The 23,500-nt window shown below is 40.2% G+C and overlaps 1 protein-coding gene and 1 long non-coding RNA gene across 14 annotated transcripts in view; one reads left to right on the top strand and one right to left on the bottom strand.

The window, feature by feature from the left end:
* Nucleotides 1-23,500, bottom strand: part of TENM3 (teneurin transmembrane protein 3) — a 650,972-nt gene that overhangs the window by 44,022 nt on the left and 583,450 nt on the right. For 9 of the 13 annotated variants that reach the window (XM_051842575.2, XM_070068313.1, XM_070068315.1 and 6 more), the window contains 7 exons: nucleotides 20,992-21,208; nucleotides 19,867-19,986; nucleotides 19,084-19,345; nucleotides 13,671-13,938; nucleotides 11,666-11,809; nucleotides 7,829-8,078; nucleotides 6,286-6,306 (listed from right to left, as the gene is read on the bottom strand). In XM_051842575.2, coding sequence (XP_051698535.1) covers nucleotides 6,286-6,306; nucleotides 7,829-8,078; nucleotides 11,666-11,809; nucleotides 13,671-13,938; nucleotides 19,084-19,345; nucleotides 19,867-19,986; nucleotides 20,992-21,208 — 1,282 coding nt within the window. The remainder of the gene's footprint in view (nucleotides 1-6,285; nucleotides 6,307-7,828; nucleotides 8,079-11,665; nucleotides 11,810-13,670; nucleotides 13,939-19,083; nucleotides 19,346-19,866; nucleotides 19,987-20,991; nucleotides 21,209-23,500) is intronic. The other 4 variants (XM_070068317.1, XM_070068314.1, XM_070068321.1 and 1 more) reach the window with 1 other exon arrangement.
* LOC108175782 (uncharacterized) lies at nucleotides 808-21,309 on the top strand. The gene is made up of 5 exons (XR_011386290.1): nucleotides 808-973; nucleotides 1,318-1,378; nucleotides 2,878-3,008; nucleotides 4,733-4,892; nucleotides 19,095-21,309. It is a non-coding gene; the product is annotated as an uncharacterized lncRNA (long non-coding RNA).

Below are 23,500 nucleotides of genomic sequence, written 5' to 3'. Positions count from 1 at the left end.
ACCTCATCTGGGAAATGCTTGTTGCTACAGCATCAAATCAAGCTGAAGACCTCCCTCTGAAAACATGGGGCATCGGGTCCATCTTGGTTGCCCCAGCACAGTCCAGAAAAGTAACTGATGCATTGCCGTGCCTGTTCTGAGCTAGGGGTTTAGTTACTAGAATGAGGTCTAGGAGGTCCTTCAGGGGTAGGAGGCAGTCAGCTGGTTGACTGGCCATAGTGAGTCAGGATGCTCATCTGTCAGTTTCATTGTTCAAGTTTATAAACTGAGCTACACTGAAACCTGTGCATGAACTTGAGATACAGATTTGTTCATAAAGAGTCATTCCTCAATTTCGTAATGATAAAGCAATGCAAATGTAGACCATTTAATATGTCACTACCTGTAAAATAAGACTAAGATTATCAAGGAATGAATGAACTCCTACGTTTAGTTCAAATGCAAAAGCTAATTTCTTTATAAACATGCAGCACCACATTCTTAACAAACACTATAATTTTGTTCCATGTGCCAATATTGCCTCCTGAAAAAAAAAAATCTAAGAAGACTTGAGATGATTTAGTGTCTCAAGAAAGATGTCAGTTGACAGCAACCCATCAGATTTCACGAATCTTTTGATGACAAACTTGGTAATTCATTGTCATTCCTCCCTCTCTCAACAGATACACACACACACCCCTGTATGTATGTTTCCTTCTATTTTATAGGTAAGCATCTGAAATATGTAGTAGACACATGACTGTATGAATGTTTTACTCCTGCTAGAGGTGCAGCAGCTTTCTCACTACTTCATCCTCTTCCTTTCAGGTGTGGCGTGTACGAACCTTACTGCTCTTGTGCGAGAGTCTATGCCTAGACAACAGGTGACGGCTCCCATGAACACTCCTTGCACTGATATGGTCTGTAGGGACTTCGGGAGTGCCACGTGCTCTAAGGTAATCGTGCTGGTCTGATGAACTACTGAGAAATGCAGGTATGTTCCCAGACCCGAGCACCCTCAGTTTTTGGGTCTCCTTTCTTTCTAATTTTTTTTTTAAGAACAGGAGGGCTTGAGTATATAAATACAGTATGTGTAAAGGGGAAAAATGGGAAACTCAGAAAGTAATGCAAGTTATATGGAACTATAGTTATATAATAGGATCAACTTGCCCCAAAGTCTAAATCTTGTTATATCCTAAGCTGATGCCTAAAATTTTAAACGAGCAAGTCATATTATGTTCCTTCATGTGGTAGTTTATTACTTTGTAATGAAGTGAAGAGTTACATCTCAATATAACATTCAGAGCAATTTTACAGTTTTTTTTTTCCTGTAAGCAGTCTGACATTGATGAAGCTGGTGTTGAAAGCACAGTTGGTACAGAGTTGTGCATCAACCAAGGTAGGTCTGTTTTGAAAGACATGATGTTAGAGAGACTTCTCTAGTCTTTGCTATCTCCCTGATTCCACAGTAGTTATTAGTTGTATTATGTGTGTGTACACATACAACCGTTTGTTTTGCCTTGTCATTTGTATACTTATGAGTATGAGCTCTGGACCACGTTGTGAGGGCTTGAATCCCAGTGTCATCACTTACTAAATGAGTATATTGGTTAAGTTACCAACTTATCTGGGCCTCAGATTTCTTAACTGGAAAGTGATGAAAATCATTTAATAGGATGCTGAGAGAATTACCTGAACCAATGCATGTAAAATCCCTAGACCAGAGCCAAGGGGTACCGCATCCTCAGTAACAATCAGCTGTTTTTAGTAATTGCTTCTGTCCTATGTCCTCTCACATTCTAGTCTGTCTTTTGTCTTATGAGTATAAAGTTTAGAATGCAATACTTATCACTGACTAACTGAAGCATGACAATTTCTGACAATGTTAAACACAGAAGAAAATGTTCTAGAACTGGCTAGGCTCAACATTTCTTAATCCTACTGTTGTAAGAACAGTTTATAATATCCAGTCCTATCGAGATTGTGGCCCTCTCTTAAGATATCCACTTTACGTTGTTTCAAGACTACTGATGATATTGGTAAAGGGACCATGCATGTTTCTTCATGCGAGGCACCTGCTTGAGTGGCGATGGCGCACAATTCAGCCGTGGGGCACAAGTTTTCCTGGTACAAACCCAACGGGCATTGAAATCCTAAGCTTTGTCTTTACTGCCACTGGTTTGATTCTAGTGGGACAGTAAAAAGAGAAAGTCCACAGAGTGCTTATATTTGCCTAGTTACTGCCCCCAAACATCTACAAAATTCTAAAGCAAGCAACATACATCAGCGGTTTTAAATACATTTATCAATGAAAGCTCTAATTTTGTGAAAAAATTCTGTTCAGAAGAACAAATGCCAAAGAGTATGTGGCCCTGGAGGAGAGAATTAGCCTCTGGGGATAGTCCCACAGACCGGCAGTAATTGAGAACTGGATAAAATTGCTTGCAGGACAATTTAGGGCTGCGGGTTCTTAGATCCCAGCCCCTCCTAAATGAGAAGAGGGGTCAGGATGGAAGTAAAGAAAAGAGGGCTTGGAAAGTTGTGGCTGCCAGCAGCCTAGAGGCTGAGGCTGAGGCTGTGAGCTGTTTCCGCGCCAGGATGGAATTCAAGGTCGCCTAATTTGAGCAGGGAAACTGCCACTTGTTTTTCAACACATTACAGAGGCTGGTGTGTTGGTGCAAGAGAGTGGCGGGCTTTTAGGTCCGTGAGCTACCCAGAGTGAGAACGGGAGCCTCCACAACCATAAACAGTCTGCAGCTGGAGCACAGGGACTCTCAAAATGCACGGTTTGGGGAACTCTCGGTTCAGCAGAAGCCCCACAGCCTTCCTGTGTGATTGATGATCTGAGATTTTGCCATCAGAGAAGGGTTTTGAATAACATTGCAACTCTAATTGCAGCAAAACCAGAACAACTGAGATCAAGTCAAGAACCCTTGGTCTATACTATGCCCTGATTCGTAATTCTTCCTGAATCGCAATTATCCAGCTATCTTCTCTGCAGTCTTATTCAATTAGACACAGCCCCACTGGTAAGTGCAGGCTGGATTGGCTCATTTACTTTGTCATAATTCAACCTTCTTAGATGAGAGAAATATTTGTAGAGAACAAGCCACAGAATAGACATTATGAGCACTTTTATCTTTTCAGTTGGAAACTGTGCCATAGCCCTTAGCACACAAAGCATTTGAAGAAGCATAACAAATTATATTTATGTATAAAAGTAAAACTGCCTATTTTAGAGTAACCAAGGGACTGTTCAGATTATTGCAAACAGGGACTCGGTGTGTGATATTTCTGTGCCTATTTGACTTTTAAATATTAAGTCAATAAGGAGTGCTGAATCAAGGTTTTACCATTTTGTATCTAAACTTTAATTGACTCAAATTCACAGACCTGTGATTGACACTTTCTTTGATCCTTAAATTGGTAGTATAGTCCTACATGTTTAAGTGCCCCTTAGCTGGTATTAATTAAGTTCTTTTATTTTGGAATTTTAAAAAATTGGAATACGGATGAGCTAAAATTTACTACCTATTAAGGGGTTTGTTAGCAAACTACGACTATAAACATCACAGGGGGAGATGTTTAGCACATCTAAGAGAAATACATTTTTAAAGCACTTTAAAAGCATCTATTTATGTAAAAATTTAATGTTGATTGAGTCGTATTTATATCTACTCATTAAAGTATAGCTAAGGACTTAAATATCCTGGCAGTACTTATTAACTTGATATAACGGAATACTCTCTCAATTTTAAAATAAGACTTTTTATTCAATGTTTTTATGATTTCCCCATTAGCCAGTTAGAGAGACTACTGATAGTATATACAATACAGTATGATAAGAAATACGCTTTTTATGTTTCCCTTTATCACTTACAACTGACAGTGCTGTTCATTTTCATGGATTCAGACCCAGTTTTCTATCTCTTCCTACCACCTACTTTGAAGTCTCTCATGACATTTGTGAGAGAGGAAAGGAGAAAGCGAGGTAGGATCTTTTTAATCAGTAGACGGAAGGTGATAAAAGGCAGGCAAATAGGAAGAAACATCCGAGAAGAATGTAAATCCTTTAAGTTAAATGTAGAAGCACCAATGAATTAAAATGTTATTTTTGCTAGGTTGATTTGAATTAGTTGGTTGTTAAGCAAACAGAATCCCTATTTTTGTCTGTCAGATGACAGATAGAGAACATCAGCCTCTGCCTCCTCTGCCTGTTGGTATCTTGTTGGTTGATTCCCTTCACTGCTAGGCATCCTATTTTTAGGTGCCGATACCTCATGGTCTGGTGTTCACGCTTTCCTAGCAGATCTTTCTTATCTGCTCAGATGCCTCTTGCTCAAGATCCTGAATTGGTTCCCCGCTGCCATCCTGCAGGACACAGCAGTAACTCCTTCGCACACCCAAGGCCCTAAGAGTCTGAGCGGAGCAGGCCTCTCCACCCTGTATTTCTCATCATCATCAGTGCGAGTCCCTTGTTTCCCTCTTCCCCAGACCCCAGTAACTCTAGTTGCACCTTTTCTATGACTGCCTTCCTTTCTTCTTGCTGTTCTGTTGAAGCAAACATCATTTTAGACCTAGTTCAAATCTAGAAAACCTTACCCTACAACACGCCCATCTTCCCATAATGTCTCTACTTCCATGAAGTTACCTTCACAGTACGAGCCATGCATAGGGGTAAGCATCAAAGAATGATACTGAAAATGGCGTTTAGTTTGTCGTTTACTCATATAAACCTTATTTTCCCTACTAGCTTCCAGAGTCCTGAGACTATCTGTCAAAGTGCCTTGCGAGTGATCATTTGACATTCAATTATTTAATGCCGATGGATATCAATATTTTACATGCATAACACAAAGAAATGCAGAAGTCCAAAATTAGATGATACACGCAGGAGAAAGATCCTGAAAGAGGTAAGTGCTACAAGTATCACCGCCAAACACCACCTGTTGTAGAGAACTGTTAATAACAATGTAGCCACAGCTTCACAGGTAATTCCCACCCCCCACCCTGAGAAAGAGATTACAGTTCTAAGTAATTTGCAAAATGACTATAAATCCAGGGAATCACCTCATCATCTGGACACAAAAACTGGCTGGCTGGCGTAGTGGAAAGGACATTCAAACCCTACTTCCCACTTCTTGGTTCTGTATCTCAGGGAAGATACATACCATATTTGGCACGGAGCCTGGAATGGAATAGGCCAGCTTGTGAAAAGGTGGCTGCTTTGACAGTGTTTCCTCTATTGCCTACAGCAGTGTGTTCGCCTGTTTGTCTTTCCTCTTTAGGGCTGCCAGGACAACTGTGATACCCCACTGTGGTTTCCAGTAGGAGAGGTTGCTTTGTGTGCTCAGTATTCTGGGGTAGATGGAGTGTTAACCTTTGCATGTGACTGAGCTATTAGCTGAAAGTGCAAGACTGGTAAGGCTATCTGAGGAAAAGGGCGTGGGACTCTGCCTGGCCAGTGCGATGTGTGACAGCTATACTCCTCTCAGCAGTACTTCGGTTTTCAATCTAATTTTATTAGATATTTTCATGGCCAGACTACACCTAGCATGTCCAATTGGTCTTGCACTTTTGCTAGATTTACTTTCAAATGCTGTAGTGACGTTTTTCAGTCAAAAGTGTCTATAAAAGTCTACTTTCTCTAGCTAAGATAGTATACACTGCAAATAGATGAACTTGTGAGCCCTTATATCTGCTTCAATTATATTCAACCTTAGTTTTGAAGGACATCTTGTCCTCTATGATATGGCAATGAAAGTACTACCCTCTTAAATCTAGTAACTCTCCCAGCTGAGGAAAAACACAAACTATAAGCAGAGATGAGCTTCACCTGGCAATATGTTCACACAACCATGTGTTTAAAAATTTGCATAAGTAAAGTAATTTTAAATTTTGAGTCTCCCAAATGGAAGAAGATCTAGAGTTCATAAAATCGAGATCTGCCACAATATTGGTCAAACAATGTGCACAACCTTAATCTTGCTTACTGTTTCCAATTTTGTTCTAGTCATATGACTTCAGTTACGGGAGTCCCTAACTGAAGCCTCTTTTTGTGATACAGAGATATTCACCTCTTTGTTTTTGTAACCCAACTTGAAAATGTATTTCTCATTATATTGCATGATGTAATTGGCAAGATACTACATAATAAAAGCTCAATTAAGCAGTTCTAATTCCTTAAATGTTCTGTGATACTAAGTTTCCGCTCTCATGACATTTTACTAGAAAACAATTTGAGTTGGGGTAAAATGTAAAAATGACATTTGAAAATATATAATAACCTTTCGGCAAGATGCTTACCTATGTCTAAAATCTTTATTTCTTGGTGGAAGCAGATAAAAAAGAGGTAAAAAGAGAAAGCACAGTTAGAAAAGCTTTTTAACATAGAATGAGTGGAATACTGAGATTTTAATCATTTGTATGGAAAATTGCCAACTTAAGCAGAAATGACACTGGAAATGAATTTTGCAGGCCAAGGCTTATCAAATAATTTTGATAATCACATTTTAAATAAACATAGCAAAGGAACAAAAATGTTACTTTTGTTACTGCGTTAGGACCAATGGTTTAAACCAATGTGAGGATCCAACACTCTCCCTAGTACAATGAGCTAAGGCTATAGTTTCTATCATGTTCTGATACTGTAGGAGAATATTACAGACCTTAATTTCAAACACTATGAAATAAGAGTGGCAACCACATGACAGCATTATTTTAAAGAAAATGAAAGATTTGGAAATCATAGTTCTAGCTTCACTGGAATCAGTGACATTTTATATATTAGGTGACTTTAAAAAATTATTTGTCGTAAAGATGACAGAGAAAGAAACACACACACCGAGAGAGATACAGATGTACAGAGACAGCTCCCATTTGCTGGTTCACTCTCCAGATGTCCACAATGGCTGGGACCAGGAGCCAGGCACTGAGCTGAGGTACTCTCACATGGGAAGTGCACATCTTAACTGCTGAGCTAAACCAGCTGCACCATTGTATTAGGTGACTTTTTTTTAAAATATATTTGTGGTACTAATATGTGTCATGCTTCTTGTAACTTTAATCACAAACTGACTGCTTTCTAGGGAGCATTTTAAATACTGAGGAGGTATATTTAAATAACTAAGTACATTATATAAAACATTTTTAAAAAGGGATAATTTTCTTTTGGGCAGTGAATAGGATCTCTTTCTAGTTCAAATAAATAAATACATATATACAACCATAAGTGGGCACTAACACTGCCAAATAACCTTTCTCTACGTCTCTGGTAAACTCACAGTTCCACTGTTGAAGAAATCAAGTGTAAGTTGTATTTGGATCAGTTCTTTGGGAGACACCTTGCTGATGGCATTAAATAGATGTTTAAGGGGGGCTGGCACTGTGGTATAGCAGGTAAAGCCACTGCCTGTGGTGCCGGCATCCCACATTGGTACTAGTTCAAGTCCCTGCTGCTCCACTTCTGATCCAGCTCCCTGATAATGCACTTGGGAGAATAGCAGAAGATGGTCTAAGTGCTTGGGCCTCTGCACCCACATGGGAGACCCGGAGGAAGCTCCTAACTTCGGCCTGGCCGGGCCCAGCTCCAACCCTTGCAGCCACCGGGGAGTGAACCAATGGGTGGAAGATCTCTGTAACTCTGCCTTTCAAATCAATCAATCTTGAAAACAATAAGTAAATTAAATAGTTGCTTAGAAAGAATGCCTTTGTGATCTACTTTCTTCCTACCCTCGATAATCATGGTGTATCATCATGGTGCAAATAGAGGAGGCAAAAAAAACCTGTCAGTTGCATTTGTAAACTAAAAAATGCCAAAACAAATAATTTATATTAAAGGAAGACATACCTTAGTTCCAAAACACTTGTTACGTTTCCAGAAGGGAATATGCGCCGAACATAGTTGAAATCTCCTACATACAGACTGCCATCGATCCCACAAGCCAAGGCAACGGGAGCCAAGAGTTTGTTACCATCAGCTTGACCGTTGCAACTTGGGCATGATATGCTGCGTCTTCGTCCATTGCCCATGATACTACTGACAACTGGAGGCTGTTGCGAAATAAACTGATTTTCTCCATTTCCCTTGTATAGTATACCTAGAAGAAAAAATGCATTTTTCTTATGATAAGAAGTATGAAAATAGAGAATGAACATGTTCACTGTACTTGAAACAACAATTCAGTGCCTTTTAGATTCCGATTGGGAAACTGTTATGTGAAAGGTCAATTGGAAAGCATTCTATACAATTATAAAACAGTTTGTGGCCAAGTACATGGGACACATACAAAAAGTGCTTCTGTCATGAATTCAAAGACTGTTTGGTGAGAGGGACTAAGGAGGAAATTTTAAAGCCCAAATTCTCAGCATCAGTGATTCTCACTCTTGTCTACACACTGGAACTGTCTGAGGAGTTATAAAAATATTGATGCCTAGCTCTAACCCCCAAGAGATTCTGATTTAATTGGTCTGGGGTATAGCCTCAGCATCAAAATTTTTTAAAAACTCTCTAGGTGCTCTTAATATGCAACCAAGTTTGTGAACCATGCTCTACCTAATATTCTTTAGGGAAAAACATTTGCTAAATGTTAGTGTTACTCCAAGTAATAAAAGTGTGTACCAGGAATATACATTTCTTAAGAATTTATTGTTAATTTAAAAGGGTTAAAGATACTTTATGGAAAACACAAGTACAAAATGCATATCAAATTTTGGAGGCTCATTTTAAACTACTGCTGGAGAATATTCTGCTTGCTTGCACTCCCATCTTATATGAGAATGTGTATATATGCAAGCATTAAAAAACAGCAAGGCCAACTTAAAGTGAATTTTACGTTACAGCAGCAAAGTGCCAATAATTTTACAAAGACTAAAGCTCTAGTCTAACTCTTAGGATCCATCAAAATCTGAGAAATAATTTCAAGTGGATATTAAATATTTTCAGTTTGAACTCGATGTGCATGGAGATTCAGAGTCTCCCTGTTGTTCTGACACACCCTGGATGGTCAGCTGCTATTATTCTGTGTACATTTTATGATACTTCTCACTGTGCTGTTATCTGTATAAACCACCTGCTGCTTTGACTTTAGAGCTGCATATATTATATTTATTGGGTGCTCTATGCTTCAAAGCAATTCTCAGAGTTAATGACTATACTTCTTCACAGATATACTGGTAAAAAAAAATCTCAAACAGGAAACTTGAGAATGTTTTTCCCCCACTTTGGGATAATTTTAAAGTGAAGAGATCAGAATAATTATGTTCCCCTTATAGCTCAGCATATTTTAGGTGCATTCCATGATTACTTTTTAATGCTTTGGTTTGCTATTTGGGTGATGTAATAATCACAGCGAATTTACATAAAGAAATCAAGAAAGATAAAATAGGTTTACTCAAATTTAAGGAAAAATAATCTAAATAAGGCTGGATCATAACAAGAGATGAAATTCACTTTTGCCCTGAATATTCAAAGAATACATTAATGATACCTAAGATTCCTCTTTCTGTGATTATGTTGTTCGACAATTATGGAACTATAATTTCCTATAAGAGCCAGTTCTGCAATTTTCATCAGAAGAATCCTACAAGTCAGCCTACTGCTCTACTGCATCTGATTTATGCAGTCATTACTTTGAACGATTGGCCCTTCATGATTCTCTTCCATTATGACAGAACAGAAAGATGAACATTAGAATATTTATTTCCATGTTTCAGGGTGCCTGCACAAACACCTGTCACTGTCTATGTTTTTGACTTCTCTTCTTCCATAATATATTTCTATAGCTTATCCACCGTGTCATGATTACAAATCACTTTGCTTATTCAATTAGACACATGTCACTTTGGAGAGCCATTACTTATCAAACTGTTCTGGGATAACATTCAAAACTACAATCAGTTTATCCTGTGACTTAGATAACATGTATTTTATAACAGTTTTTGGAAGACATAATTTTGGGTGGTTCAGTTTTTATATCTGACCTGCTATTTTAACAGTTCTAGTTTAGAATATGTGTGTCTGCATGTATTTATTTATTCATTTATGTTATACATACACAGAGTATCTAGTGATTTCCACATCTACTTGAATATGATACTACATGTTGGGAATTCTGAAGGAATATAGAAATAGGTTCAAACTGTGTGAAATACAATTTTTATTAGTTCAACCAAGAGTAACTTTAGGATGGTTGGCACATGGCTTTGCATTCTAAAAGACTGGGATGAAGCCTTGATTACTAACATATTAGATGGAAACTACCATTGCTTCCTACAGCAACCTCAGATAAGCTCTGAGATAACCTGTGGAGCGTACTCCGTGGTTGGGTGTCCCACGTTTGGAGTATGTGCTGCATGTAGCAATTATTATCCCAACTTCTGGGGTGCAAACCGAACCACATCCTGCTGTCCATGACATAATTGGAAAAGCAGTAGAGCTTAATCTGGATATAGAGAGGTGAAGCTGTAAAGGGCCTCTCTCCCTCCCGCTCTTTGTAGGCATCGTTTATTTTTCTTACTAGTGATTGGCTCAGTAGAATCACCTCTCGGAGATAAGGCAAGAGTATTTTCAAGTTCTGGCTTGGAAACTAGACTGAGCGTATTTGGAAGATTAACAGACATTCTAATATAAAAATTTTTAAAGAAAAAACTAGTATCAAACCATGAGAAAAGGAGGCCATTCATCATGATTTGACATTTAATTATATTATAAGCTCAATTCAACATTCCATACCTTCCAAAAACCTCAGCAAAGTCCAAAGCTAGTTTACTTCATCGAGCTGTGAAATTTTCTTCTGTGGTTATTTGTACATGGAGAGTAGAGTTAGTAGCATGGTATGGGTTAGGATAGAAGCCTAAGATAGGAAAGCAAAACCTTAGGGTAACCTAACAAAGCATCTTTAAATCATCTAAGATGCAGACAGTATGTGGGCAAAATGTTAGAAACAGTGTAGACAGCAGAATCTGTTCAATACAATAAATCCTTGAGATTAAGCTGGTAATATTATGCCAGTAATTCATCCCTTTTAGTTTCTGACATTTGAAACCTGTTTCTTCAGAGCATATTCAATTATATGATTGAGTCTGCTAGAAGAAGTACTTTTAATTTCCCCCTTTTTCTCCAATTATTATTTCTTACTAAGTATTTATAAAATCAAGAAACAGATTATGTAAAATGGGAGAATATTTTGTTTCTTAAATACCATCTAAACAAAAGTGAAAAAATCTAGATACTCAAAACAGATTCTCCAAGAATTAAATATCTTTTATAAATAGTTTGGTAAAATCATATGGATTATTTTTTTCCTTCCTTAACAAAAATGCCACTCCTTCCATTTTTGACGAACTTTTCTAAAGTATTTTGGGTCACACGTATTGACTTATTGTGGAATTTGACACTCCGTGATGAGTTGTAGTGACACCTTCCCCATAAAGATTGCTCATGGCAATATGGCAGTCTCATCTGAATGGGAAAACTATTCTGGTGATGAACCTATGAACCTTTTTAAAGTTCATTAAAAAAGTGTTGTGCAGTTGTCACTTTGGGTTTTTACAGCCTTTAAAAATACACCTTGACTTTTCCTGTATCTCTTGACTAATCCTAATCCCACGGCATGCACAGGATGAAATGCCGCAGTGTCATTTGATGGAAGGTGAGCATGCTCAGCCACCTGTGACCAGATCTTACCATTCTGAACATCCAGGACATGATGCTTATCCAGTGTCCAGCCGCCCATGTTGGAAGCATCTAATTCATAGCCTTGCAGAATGGCAGTTCTCTTTTCCCACAGAGTCAGGTCCAAGCATGACTCATATTCATATCCAACTGACACTGGAATCAAAACAAATCACAGTTCATGTTCTCAACTATAGGCAGGAATGCCATTTATCTTATTTTGGAAAATCTGCTTTTTTCACAATTATTTTTTTAAGATTTATTTATTTATTTGAAAGGGATAGCCAGAGAGAGAGAGAGAGAATGTTTCAGCTGCTTGTTCACTCCCCAAATGGCTGCAACCACCAGGGCTGGGCCAGGCTGAAGCCAGGAACCTGAAACTCCATCTGGGTCTCCTATGTGGGTGACAGGGGCCTAAGCACTATGGGCAATCATCCACTGCTTCCTCAGGTGCACTAGTAGGGGGCTGGATTGGAAGTGGAGCAGTGGGACTTGAAACAGCATTCACATGGGATGCCATTGTTGCAGGCAGTGGCTTAACACACTATGCCACAATGGCAGCCCCCACAGTTATGTTCTGATACTATATTTCCACTGGTGTATATAACTAGTATATTTATTTTATGAGAAGTTTATTTAAAAATTTTATTTGAGAGGCAGAGAGAGTGAGCACCCATTTGCTGATTCACTTTCCAATTGGAAGCTGGAAGCCAGGAACTCAATCCAAGTCTACCAGGTGGGAGAACCCAACTACTTACGCCATCATCACTGCTTCCCAAAGTATACATTGACAGGAAGCTGGTATTAGAAGCCTGTGCCATGGATTAAACCCTGAGACCTTGATATGGGACATGAGCATCCTATCCACTTTTTTTTAACGCAAGACTTGATAATACAAGATTTTTAAAAAAAGCTTATCTTTGAATATTCTTTTCTACTGATTTTATACAAAATGAGTGATTTTTTTCCATTATATTGTCTCACAGGGGATTCACAACACAAATGAAGTCCAGGCTGGGCAACCAGTTGAGTAACTGTCAGATAAGTCAGCCTCAAATGGTGATTAGATGAGAACAACTAAATATAAAGCTTGCTATCTGAATAATTAGAGAAGTTCTGCTCCCAAGAACAGTAAATTATGGAAAATACAATGGGTAAAAAACCAAAAAAGATAGCAATATTATGACACTGTTTACACTTATTATAAGGAATAAACAAAACTTAGTGGAAAATCAATTTGAATTAACCACAGGTGCAAAACTTTGCAGAATTCACAATCAATGTAAAATGTAGAAAAAAGGAAAGGCAGAAGTGGCGGCTATTCTGATTGATTTGAACCAGTTCAGGCCCAAATTACAAATTAATTTCAGAACAGAATCATCTATTTTAGGTTAAAATGACTAAAACAGAATACAAGCTTTCCCTTGGTTTCTGATGTTTTGAACTGTGCTTGAAGCTGTATCTCAGCATGTCAAACTGTGATGGCACTGTCCGTTCAGTGAAATAAGTGACTTGATGTTTTACGATTGTCCTTCCACTGAAATGACTCCTAGTCAAAAGAGTGGAAATAGTTCTTGGACACAAATGTTGTCTGATATCCTGTTAAATATCATTGTGAGTTGCAACAACATTAGTGTCAGCTACAGAAAGCTTAATCAAGAGGATAAGAAAAGCTTTGGAGATAAAGATATAAAGAAAAGGAGGAAATGAAAAAAGGAAGGGACATATTATGGAAAAAAATGAAAAAAAATAAAAGGATATGACAACCTGAAATCCTATTCAGAGCATTTCTCTGCTACAATTTTAGCCAGGAGAAAACCTGCTATTTTTTTCTTCTTGCTGTGTGGCATACATTCCTTTGCCCATGGGAAATCTAAGCCAGCCGGCTTACAACTTCCACAGCGCAACCTGTCTTACCTCATGTGTGCAACTGACGTTCCATAGGTTACAATTAATTCTATGACAGTTCTAACTTCAAGACAATTTTTCAGTGTAGGAGAGATTTATATGGACTTACCAACAGCTTCAGAGAGACCATAGACCTTCTGGTTATACGCATCTGTTTTATCCCATATAAAAGTATATGCCAAGTTTGGTGAGGCAGGAAACCACTTTTGAAAGAGCCTTCCTACGACGGCCACCATAAGATGAACCTTCATTAAATTAAAAGGTATCACGGACTGGGTCATGGTGATCTTGAGAACTGACTTATACCCCGCAGCTCTGGAACTCAGGTAGGAAAGTTTCAGATCTGTTCCTGGAATTGTGGTTTCTTCATGGAGCACCTAGGTTGGAAAAGAATGGAAGCTTCAAAGTGTGATCATGTATAACCATCAGAGGAAAAATCTGGTTTAAAAATCTAATCGAGCATCCAAGACATCAGAGAGTCACTATTCACAAATACACATTTCAGCTATTATTGTATTCGATAATTAAACATAACTCTGCTGTGAGCATAGTTTTCACCTCCTAAAAGCCCTTTGCCATTTGTTCTGAGTGAATCATACCTCGGGTGCTACTCCTCATACAGGAAACACTGTGACAGCTCCATCAGGCTGACATGCACTGACTTGTGAATTTAGTAGTCACAGTGGAGTCTCACTAACCCATCTTTCACCCCAAGCACCCTGGAGGATTAGAGCAGACGTTTGAAAGATGGTTAGCTCAGAACAGGGATGCAATGGAGGCCAAATATCTGGCCTACACCAGCTGGCTCATTTAGGGATTAAACCTATGCCTACAGCCTCATCAGCCTATTTGCAGGTCACAGCCTACAAAGACAGGAATGATAACAGAAAAGAGCAATTCATCTTGGTTCAATTGTGGGAAATGCCATTTCCATGTGGAGAGGGAATGTAGCAACAGCATAGTCTCACACTTAAACACTGAGCTACGACTTAGCACCGATTTCTGATATCATGGTGAATGAGCAAATGTTTTCAAGCTTCATGCCATCTTTCCCAGAGAACAACTAACGCATTACTGAAAGCACACAGAAGACACTCAATGCATGGTTTTGATTTGAAACTGGATTATATAAAGTAGATATAATTACATAAGGATAATCTCCTCTACCAATTCAAAACATCATATCATGCCAAAAAATTTATACTGACATATGAAATATATATTCTATGTAGCAGCTAAATTTTCCAGAGTTTGGATTTCCTTTGTCAATGCTCCTCTTAGTCTGGGGAATCACAACAGCCCTTTATAAGCTCACTGCATAACCTGTAAAGGACTGCCTGTGTTTAAGTGCCAGGAACTGACCACTCTCTCCTAAGAATTAAACAGCATTCTCAAGGGCTTTCTCATATTTCCTATCAAGATTCATTATTCAGACATAAAGGACAGCCTTTTCATGTGAGAAAAATCCTAGACTAGTGGTTCAGTGTTTAGTTGTGTTTCCCTTCCCCCCAACACCCAGACAGACCACTTAGGGAATAACTCATAGCTGCCTTTTCAAATCTTATTAATTCAAGTAAAATCCTTGACACTGAGGGTATGGTCATCATTTCAGTGTAAACAACCAACCGTTGAATGGACTAAACTTCCATTTTGGTCTGTGAGTCAGTATCGGCATGAAGATGGATGTGACACGATACATGTAGAACGCATTGATGTAACAGATACACCAAGTTATTACGACTGGGATTTTCCTGATCAAATACACAGAATTTGGACACAGGATGTCTTAAGCAAAAATATTTGTAAGCATATAACAACTTTTCAGAATGCTATTAGATCCAGGGAAATCATGGAATTTAACAATGACAGTACTCTAAGGCTGCAGCGTATTAGGGTGAATACAGAGACTTCATCTGTTCAAGGTGAACTATCAGTGGATTAGTCTGACAAATACATTCTGTGACTCCTGAGCCCTAATGTACATATTTTCTATTTTCAAAGTAATTTCCCATAAATTTGGTAGGATTTCTAATTGTAGGTGAATCTTTCACCAAGATGCATTTCCTGTGACCTGACAGGAATTGCTTCTCTGCTTCAAAATATCATGTGTTCCTCCTAATTTTAATAACTGGTTATTGTCTCTGTCATCGTTAACCTACTTCACGGAACAAATATCTGCAATTTAGTTCATTAAAGCACGGCACTTCTCGTATGTAATTTAACTTGACCGTGTTCTTCTGCGTTATTACAAAAAGTAAATCCTGCCAAAATGAGAAAGTGAGCCAGGGAGCCTTCCCTTGCCAGCTGCATGGCCTCATCAGCCCCGTTCCTGACCCCACGAGGCCTCCAGCGAGAGGCCACACTGCCGCCAAGCCCGTGGACCGCCGGTGGGGTGCCCTGGCCCACCGTGGTGCTGCCGGCGCCAGGTCCGGGAGGGAGACAGGGCCATCTGGGTATGGTAACAGCACGAGTCACATCCCTACAGAGTCCCCGGCTGGACGGTCCAGGACTTGCAGCGCTTGGACTCCTTGGCGGCGGTCCTGTGTATTTGCAAACAGAAGCCATTACAGATATTCTAGGCAGGGCGTTGAGCCAGGTAGGGGGAGAGGATTTCATGCAGACGTCGAAGACTCTCTCAGGACTTCTAATTCTTAAGAGGGAACTGGTGAGGCTGGCGGTCGGTAGCTGTTCCTGGCCGGTCCACATCTCTCCCTCCCACAGCTGCAAGTATGAGGCGAAGGCGGGAGAGGTGGGGGTCACGGTCCTGCCATCCGAGGCTTCAAGGAGGAGGCAGCAGTGGCTTGCGCTGACAGACTCCCCTCCTCCCGGCCTTGCTGACCTGGTGGTAAGCAGACAGCCTCTTACCGTCCTAAGGACGCCCCGCTGCTAAATACTGCTCTTGATTTTCCTAACCGGTTGTGTGGTGTGAGCATCCGAATTGTAACACTTTTTGGGGGTTAAAAAAATAGCCTTTACATGGACAGGGTTTTCTTTGTTCAGTGGATTTGCTGTTATTCAGTGTATTTCAGTTCTGTCAAAAAGCATAAATGTCAAAAATATATATATATAACGTTCTGCTGATTCCATCTTCCAAGTCTCTCTGCTCCTGCTCTGCTTTCCTGCCATCGTGTCTGTCAGCCCCTCTCCATGTGAGCTAGGCCTGGGTCTGCAAAGGCAGTTAACAACAGTCCCTTCATGGATTCCTCTGTATCCTTTTACTGTGCATTTTGCCCCTCTCAGTTCCAGAGAAACCGAGTCCATGGGTTCCACCTTGGCTTAAGAGTCAAGGGCTCCATTGCACAGCGTTTCAGGCCCTTTTATCATTCAGCCCCAGCATCCTCTTCTGCCTACCCCCCCCCCCCCCGGCTCCACAGTTAGACTGTTCTCCAGGTTTTACACAACATGGCTGGTCTTTGCCACTGCACTCTTGGGTGCACATTTTCTTCCATCTGGGCATGTCTTCCTCCCCTTTCTGCCTAATCACTCTTCAAGGTCAACCTCACTATGCCTTTCTTGGTTTACTTAGGAGTCAGCCTCTCCCCTGAACCTCCAGAGTTCTTCATTCAAATCTTTATCACGGTTACAGCAGCAGGATCTGTGTTGTTGTCATCGTCTTATCCTAATGGAGGACCTTGTACACAAGAAGCTCCCAGTAACTTTTTACTGAATATTTGCCTGCTGTATGAATGAATGGAAAGGGGCGCCCTGTGTTCATGAAATCGCTCACTGTTTGCAGCCCATTTCAATGTCCTGCTTTGCTAGAGATTTGCCACTTTTGGAAAGATACTGCCTCCAGGTAAAGTCTGTTTTAAGATGGACTAAGAAGTTCAGAGTTGCTGCAAGAGGGCCCTGGGGAGGAAGTACTAAGAGGAATATGTTTACAATACACTTAAAGCTTCAGCTCGAAGTCTGCTAGTCTGCCATACAGCTGACCATTCTGCTGTCCATTCTGCATTGTATCTGCCTGGGAGTCTTTCTGACTTTTGGAAGCCCACACCTTGGCTCGCCTCTTCTTATCTCTATGTCCATCCGCCCCCCCCGCCCCCAGGTGATCTCATCCCATGCTGATGACTTCCAAATTGGCACCTGCAGTTTCCCCCTCTTCTCTCGGCTCCAGTCCTGTGTGCCCACTTCTTAGCACGTGGAACCCACTCGCCTTTGTCCAAGCCACTGTCACTTCTCCTGTGGATCCTGTTACAGTTGCTTCCTAACCAGCATGTTTTCTGCAACCCTTGCTCAATAGAGAACACTCCCTGCACAGTAACTAGAGTGATCCCTTTAAGAAGGAGACTGGTGTTACTTCTCTGCTTAAACACCTTCAATGACTTCCGGTGACTCAAAGTAGAACGTTCTCTCTGCCACACAGTCTTCCATGATTTGTGTCGTAGCCACCCCTACCTTCCCTGCAGCCACACTGGCTGGCCCCTCCGTCGTTCCTGGAAGAAGCCAAGCACATTCTTCATGGCAGCGTCGAAACTTGCTCTCTGTTCTGCCTGGAATGCCTCTCTATTTTCAGAGCACTCTTGCACTTTTCTTAATGGTGCTGAAGTGGCACCACATCAACGAGATCTTCCTGGACGCCAGAAAAGGGCATCTCTTCCACTCCACCCCACTTCCTTATTTTTAAGTAAGTCTAGCACAGCCTGACAAATATTTGTTGTTTATGTCTCTTTCCACTCATTAGTTGATAAGACAGCGGGTGCTTTATCCAACTGCTTCACTACTTTGTCCCTACATAACAACGCCTGCCACAGAAGAGGTCTGCAATAAATATTTGAAGATTTGGTGTGACAAAGCTGCTCCGTATTGCTGTATCTTAAGACCACATATTTTTATGTAGCTATTTTTAAATGAAGTGTACCTAATGTCCTACCTTTAGATCTGAAAGTTACTTTTAATTGGAAACACATGAGAAGGAAAACAGTTCCTCCCAACCCCCACTATTACAGAAGATAAAATGAACTGTCAAAATATGGCTGTTTCTTAAAAAGGTAGAGACACATGTTTTCCTGTGGGGAAAGGAGACCTTATAAACTAAATTATTAGAGCTTAATGCATGATACCAACTGTTTTAAAAAATAATGTTAAGAAAATTAATCAGTATTTTCTGTCAAAGACTATCTCTGGCCAAAACATGTTTCATTTACAGTAATAACTATAGAGTAAGTTACTCAGAGGAATTAACATGTACAATAGCACTTGGTACAGTATAAATCAGATTATCAGATATGTAGGCGCTAAACATTTTTTGGTTGTGAATGATCAAACGTTTGATTAATGGTTAAACTAAAGTTATTTTCCTATTTGTTTATAAATAAATACAACTATAGCCCAAAGAAAAAAGTATTTTGAATAGATTTTTAAGAAATAACTAGACATCCTACTATAATAGCTTGTTCTGTAGCACATACACACCATATTCTATATTTAGCGCTATAGAATTATTATGATTGCACTGGAATTCTCTAATCCTTTTAAAAGATTCTTTGGCAACCACATGATCTGAAAATCTTTTATTTTACCTGTGTTTCAGGAATAATGGGACTGTCTTCAGGAGAAGATCTGAAAAAGGTGGATAATGGTGATGACACAATGATGGGATTTGGCCTCACAAACCCACTCAGGTCACAGCTGGGGATGTCATTCTCTTCTTTCTTCATGACTAGGGTATCCATCACATAAAAGACATTCCATGGAATCCACACAGTGTGATACTGAGTGAGGAATGGGGATCTTTCAAATACCAAAGTTAGAGAAGCCCCACCATTTGCCACCAAGTCAAACCTAAGAAAAAACAAGATATACCTAGTGAATTGTCTGGATCCCAAAAAACGACCAACATTCACCTCCTTAAATTCACCTGATTTATAAAGAAAATCAACTTTTTTCTCCCAACTTTTATATTAGATATCTTCAAATCTAAGGAATATTAAGAGAATTATACTATGAACCCTCATAGCTTCCCTATCTGTTTAGTGATCAGGTAACATCGTCCCAAATTTGCTTTCTAGCTCTTCTTTCTTTGGAACATCTGAGCTTCAGTTGAAGACATCATGAAATACTGCCTCTAAATATTTCAATATGCATCTTCTGAGACGAAGAACATTTTCCTAGAAAACGCCAGCATTGTATCTTGCCTTAGAAAATGAAATACACTTTCAAAAGAAGTACAGGGACTCATGACTTTAAATCTCCGCCACATGTACTGTCGCAGGTTTCTGGAGTCTCAAGGAGCAATGCAAGAATGTCTAGTCGTCATACTTTACAATACTGCAAACAGACAGATTGTGATGGGACGGACTCACATGCCATCCTGACGGGTAATGGTATATCCATATTCTGGGTAATGGAAAAATGAGACATTGACTCCAATGAGGGGAGTTCCATCAGCAGTCAGCACTTGGCCTCTGATGACGGATGCCAGGCTGTGGGAAAAGTAAAAGTCAGAATGAAGACCTGTTTTCTCAGGCCAGCATTAATATGATTTATAGATAATGCAACCTAAACAGAAAATAACACTATCACGTGCTATTGGTTGTAATTTGCAAAAACCAGACTGGAAATACACCCAAGACAGAAAAGCCCCCTTTTAACTCATTGTAATGTACCTTCTCTAAATGCTTTGTGTTTACCCAGGATTTTTAATTTGTTGCAATCTGATTTTTGGAGCATTATCAAGACCAGTAATTTAGAGATGAAGTATTAAAATTACAAACTGTGCTTTTTTCATAAGTCATATATCTTGGGCCTTACATGAAGAAAAGTATATTTTCCAATTAATTCTGAGCAATCTGTAAATCTGCAGGGACCAGGAAGTACAAGATTTAAGGGGGCAATAAGGAACATTTGTGCAACAACTTTTAATCAACTGCTGGGTCTAACTGCATTAATGCTGTTAAATTACTGCAGACCCAGGAGTTCCAGTGTAAATCATCTTCTTTTGCTCATGCGACATGAGACACCTGCTTTCACTTACTGGTTTATTTTCAGGTCATTACTGCCCTGGAAAGCACCAAACAGCTTATGCAATCTTACTGCCATGCCGTTAGCAGTTCCATTACATTAATTCATAATTTATACTATTTAGTGAGCTCAGCTAAAAAAAGAGTGCACTTCTGTTTTGCCTTTTGGGGTCTTTTCATTGCTTCTTCTGAAACATTTCCAACTGTGCCAACAAAAATCAACTCGTTAAAATGAAGATTTATGGACTCCCTAATGGAATGTCCTGTTATGTCTCAGGTCCTGGAAATTGACGAAGTATGTGAACTGTGTCAAAAATGCTTGAAATGTGAAGTTTGGTGAAGTATTTTCCAAGACAAAAAGCTGTATTGAAAAGGGGCACTTTCCTCACATTCCCAGTCGTCAGCATTGCACCTGTGTAACTGCTGGTACCATCAATGCAGGTCTATGTAAGGAAAAGACGCATTCACCTCTTGTTGAAAGGACTTTCTCCAGGTATAACGTGGGTGCTATCAGATCCTATAAGAAAGCTGATTCGATCATAGAAGGACTTGGCAGCTTGCTGAGACGGTGACTGCAAGCTTTGGCTAATGATATCCTGAGGATCTGGCAAGCCACGGCAGTAGGGCTGATTTTGGCAAGAACTCTGTAGGCAGCAATCAGGATCCATACAGTCGATGAGCCCATCTGTAGAGAGCAGCAAATGTAAACCAGTATGAGAATCCACCTTTTAAAGCCATGATGTAGAATAAATATTGTTTGTTGGTTGGTTTTTATTCACAGCAAACAACTTCTCACTTCCTATCTGATAGTAATTTTTAAAAAAAGATTATTTTATTTGAAAGGCAGAGTTACAGAGATAGAGGGACAGATGGATGGAGATGGAGGGGGAGGGGGAGAGAGAAAGAGGGAGAGTGGGAGACAGGGAGAGAGCCAGGGAGGGAGGGAGGGAGGGAGGGAGGGAGTCTTCCATCTGTCAAGTCACTCCCCAAATAGCTGCGATGGCTGGGGCTGGGCCAGGCTGAAGCCAGGAGCCAGGAACCTCTTCTGGGTCTCCCACATGGGTGCAGGGGCTGAGGGATGTGGGTAGTATCTTCTGCTGCTTTCCCAGGCACATTTGCAGGGAGCTGGATCATAAGTGGAGCAGCCAGACACAAACCGGCACCCATATGGGGTGCTGGAGTCACAGGTGATGGCTTAACTCGCTATATCAGAATGCTGGCTCACAGGCCAGAGGAAATACAATATAATGCATGTGACTACTTCCATAGAGGGTAAATATTTGGATTGAATATGGCTGAAAAGAATCATATGATGTTCATTGCAAGATACAAAAACTTACTGATTAGAACAATATTATTAGTAGCACGAAGGAATATGTATTAGTTATAATTACTCACACCTTCTTTATATTAGAGAAACTGCACTAGGAGTGAATAGTATGCACATGACAAATGGAAAAGGACTTCAGAGGTTGAAGCTCGAAAATGAGGGAAAGGCCGTAAAATTAAAGTTCGTGAAGTGAGGCAAATATGGATAAAAAATGTGTGAGACTGGCCAGTCACCTTTCTATGAAACAGCTCTCCCAAGGTAAAGTGTGTTCTGGATAAAATTAAGACATTTCCCTAATTTTAAAGAGGAGCCTGAGGTCCTTGCCCACCTCCCCTAAAATGGACATATTAACAAAAATTGCAGCAAATGTAAATCAGCCATGATACTGAACATTTTAAGAAACTCATCATGAAAAACTAACCTATGGTTTTGGTGACGTACGGGAGTTACGCACAGAACGAATTTACCAGCACCTTTTCCAGGGACATCAACAGGAAAGGACAGTCATGCACATATAAGACACAGCATATACAATGACGTACCATACATAACACCTGCTAATAAATGACTGTTACTGGCTTAGGTAGTCACTATTCTATACTTTTTATCACTGTTTTCAGGTGTTCACCTACTTATTTTTACAAGGAAGTTTACCATAACACTATATACTGTGTCACGCTGGCAGCAGCCCCATACAGCTCATGTTCAGAGTCGACGCACTGTATCAAGAGGCTGTGCCCAGGGAGCACCCTGTGCCACCCCAGATTGTGTAAGTGCACACTGTGATGTGCGCACAGCGACGGGTGGGCCGACAATGCGTTCCTTAGAATGCAGTCCAGTTGTTAAATGATGCACAGCTGTGGTGTCTTGGAAACAGGGCCAGTGCATGAGTGGTGGCTGTGCCGGGTCCCGAGGGCTTGATGACATGTCCTTTACAGCCATTATTTACTGACAGGCTGAACGGATGGATTTTAGTCTGCTTGTATTTATGTTTCTCAGGATAGATTAATAAAAATAGTAGTTTCTGCAGATTTTAATTGCTCTTGGGGAAAACTGAAAAAGGAAACTATATCTTCAAACTTAAGTATCGGGTCTTGACATGGTAAGCTCCGCTGAAATCAACCAGATGATCTCTGTGATTTACTTACACAAGTATTCTTCAGTAATTTTTATTTTTTAAAGACAAGATTAACCATTTATTTGCTTTAGAATATTAGCTTGCCCCTTCACTGTCGGGCAGCAAATTGAGATGAAAGAAAATAGACGGAGTTGAATGAAATCATCCAGCCTGGAAAGTAGGTCAGCAACACGGATAAGCTAAGAACGGAGGGCTGAGGAGGCCGGATCAGTGCTGGGAAGCATTTTGCCAATGCAGTGAACACTGGTGGTTTCTCCTAACACCCATCCCCCTTTCTCTGGGCAAGAGCTCAAATTTGCATTTTAGTGTCCAGGCCTCCCCAATTCTCAGTCCAAGTGCATGTCCCCACTTCGTGGGCCAGCATGTTGAAACAGAGTAAATTTCAGGAAGTAGCTGAAAAAGAGATGCTCTGTCCTCTCTCTGCAGGTACTCTGTCCCCCCTTTCTCCCCTCCTCCAGGCCTGAGCTGAAGGCTGTGAGGCTGGGGTTGCCGCAGCCACCCTGCTGCCA

The sequence above is a fragment of the Oryctolagus cuniculus genome, chromosome 2, assembly GCF_964237555.1.
Source record: "Oryctolagus cuniculus chromosome 2, mOryCun1.1, whole genome shotgun sequence".
Lineage (NCBI taxonomy): Eukaryota > Metazoa > Chordata > Mammalia > Lagomorpha > Leporidae > Oryctolagus > Oryctolagus cuniculus.
This window is presented reverse-complemented; position numbering and strand designations above follow the sequence as displayed.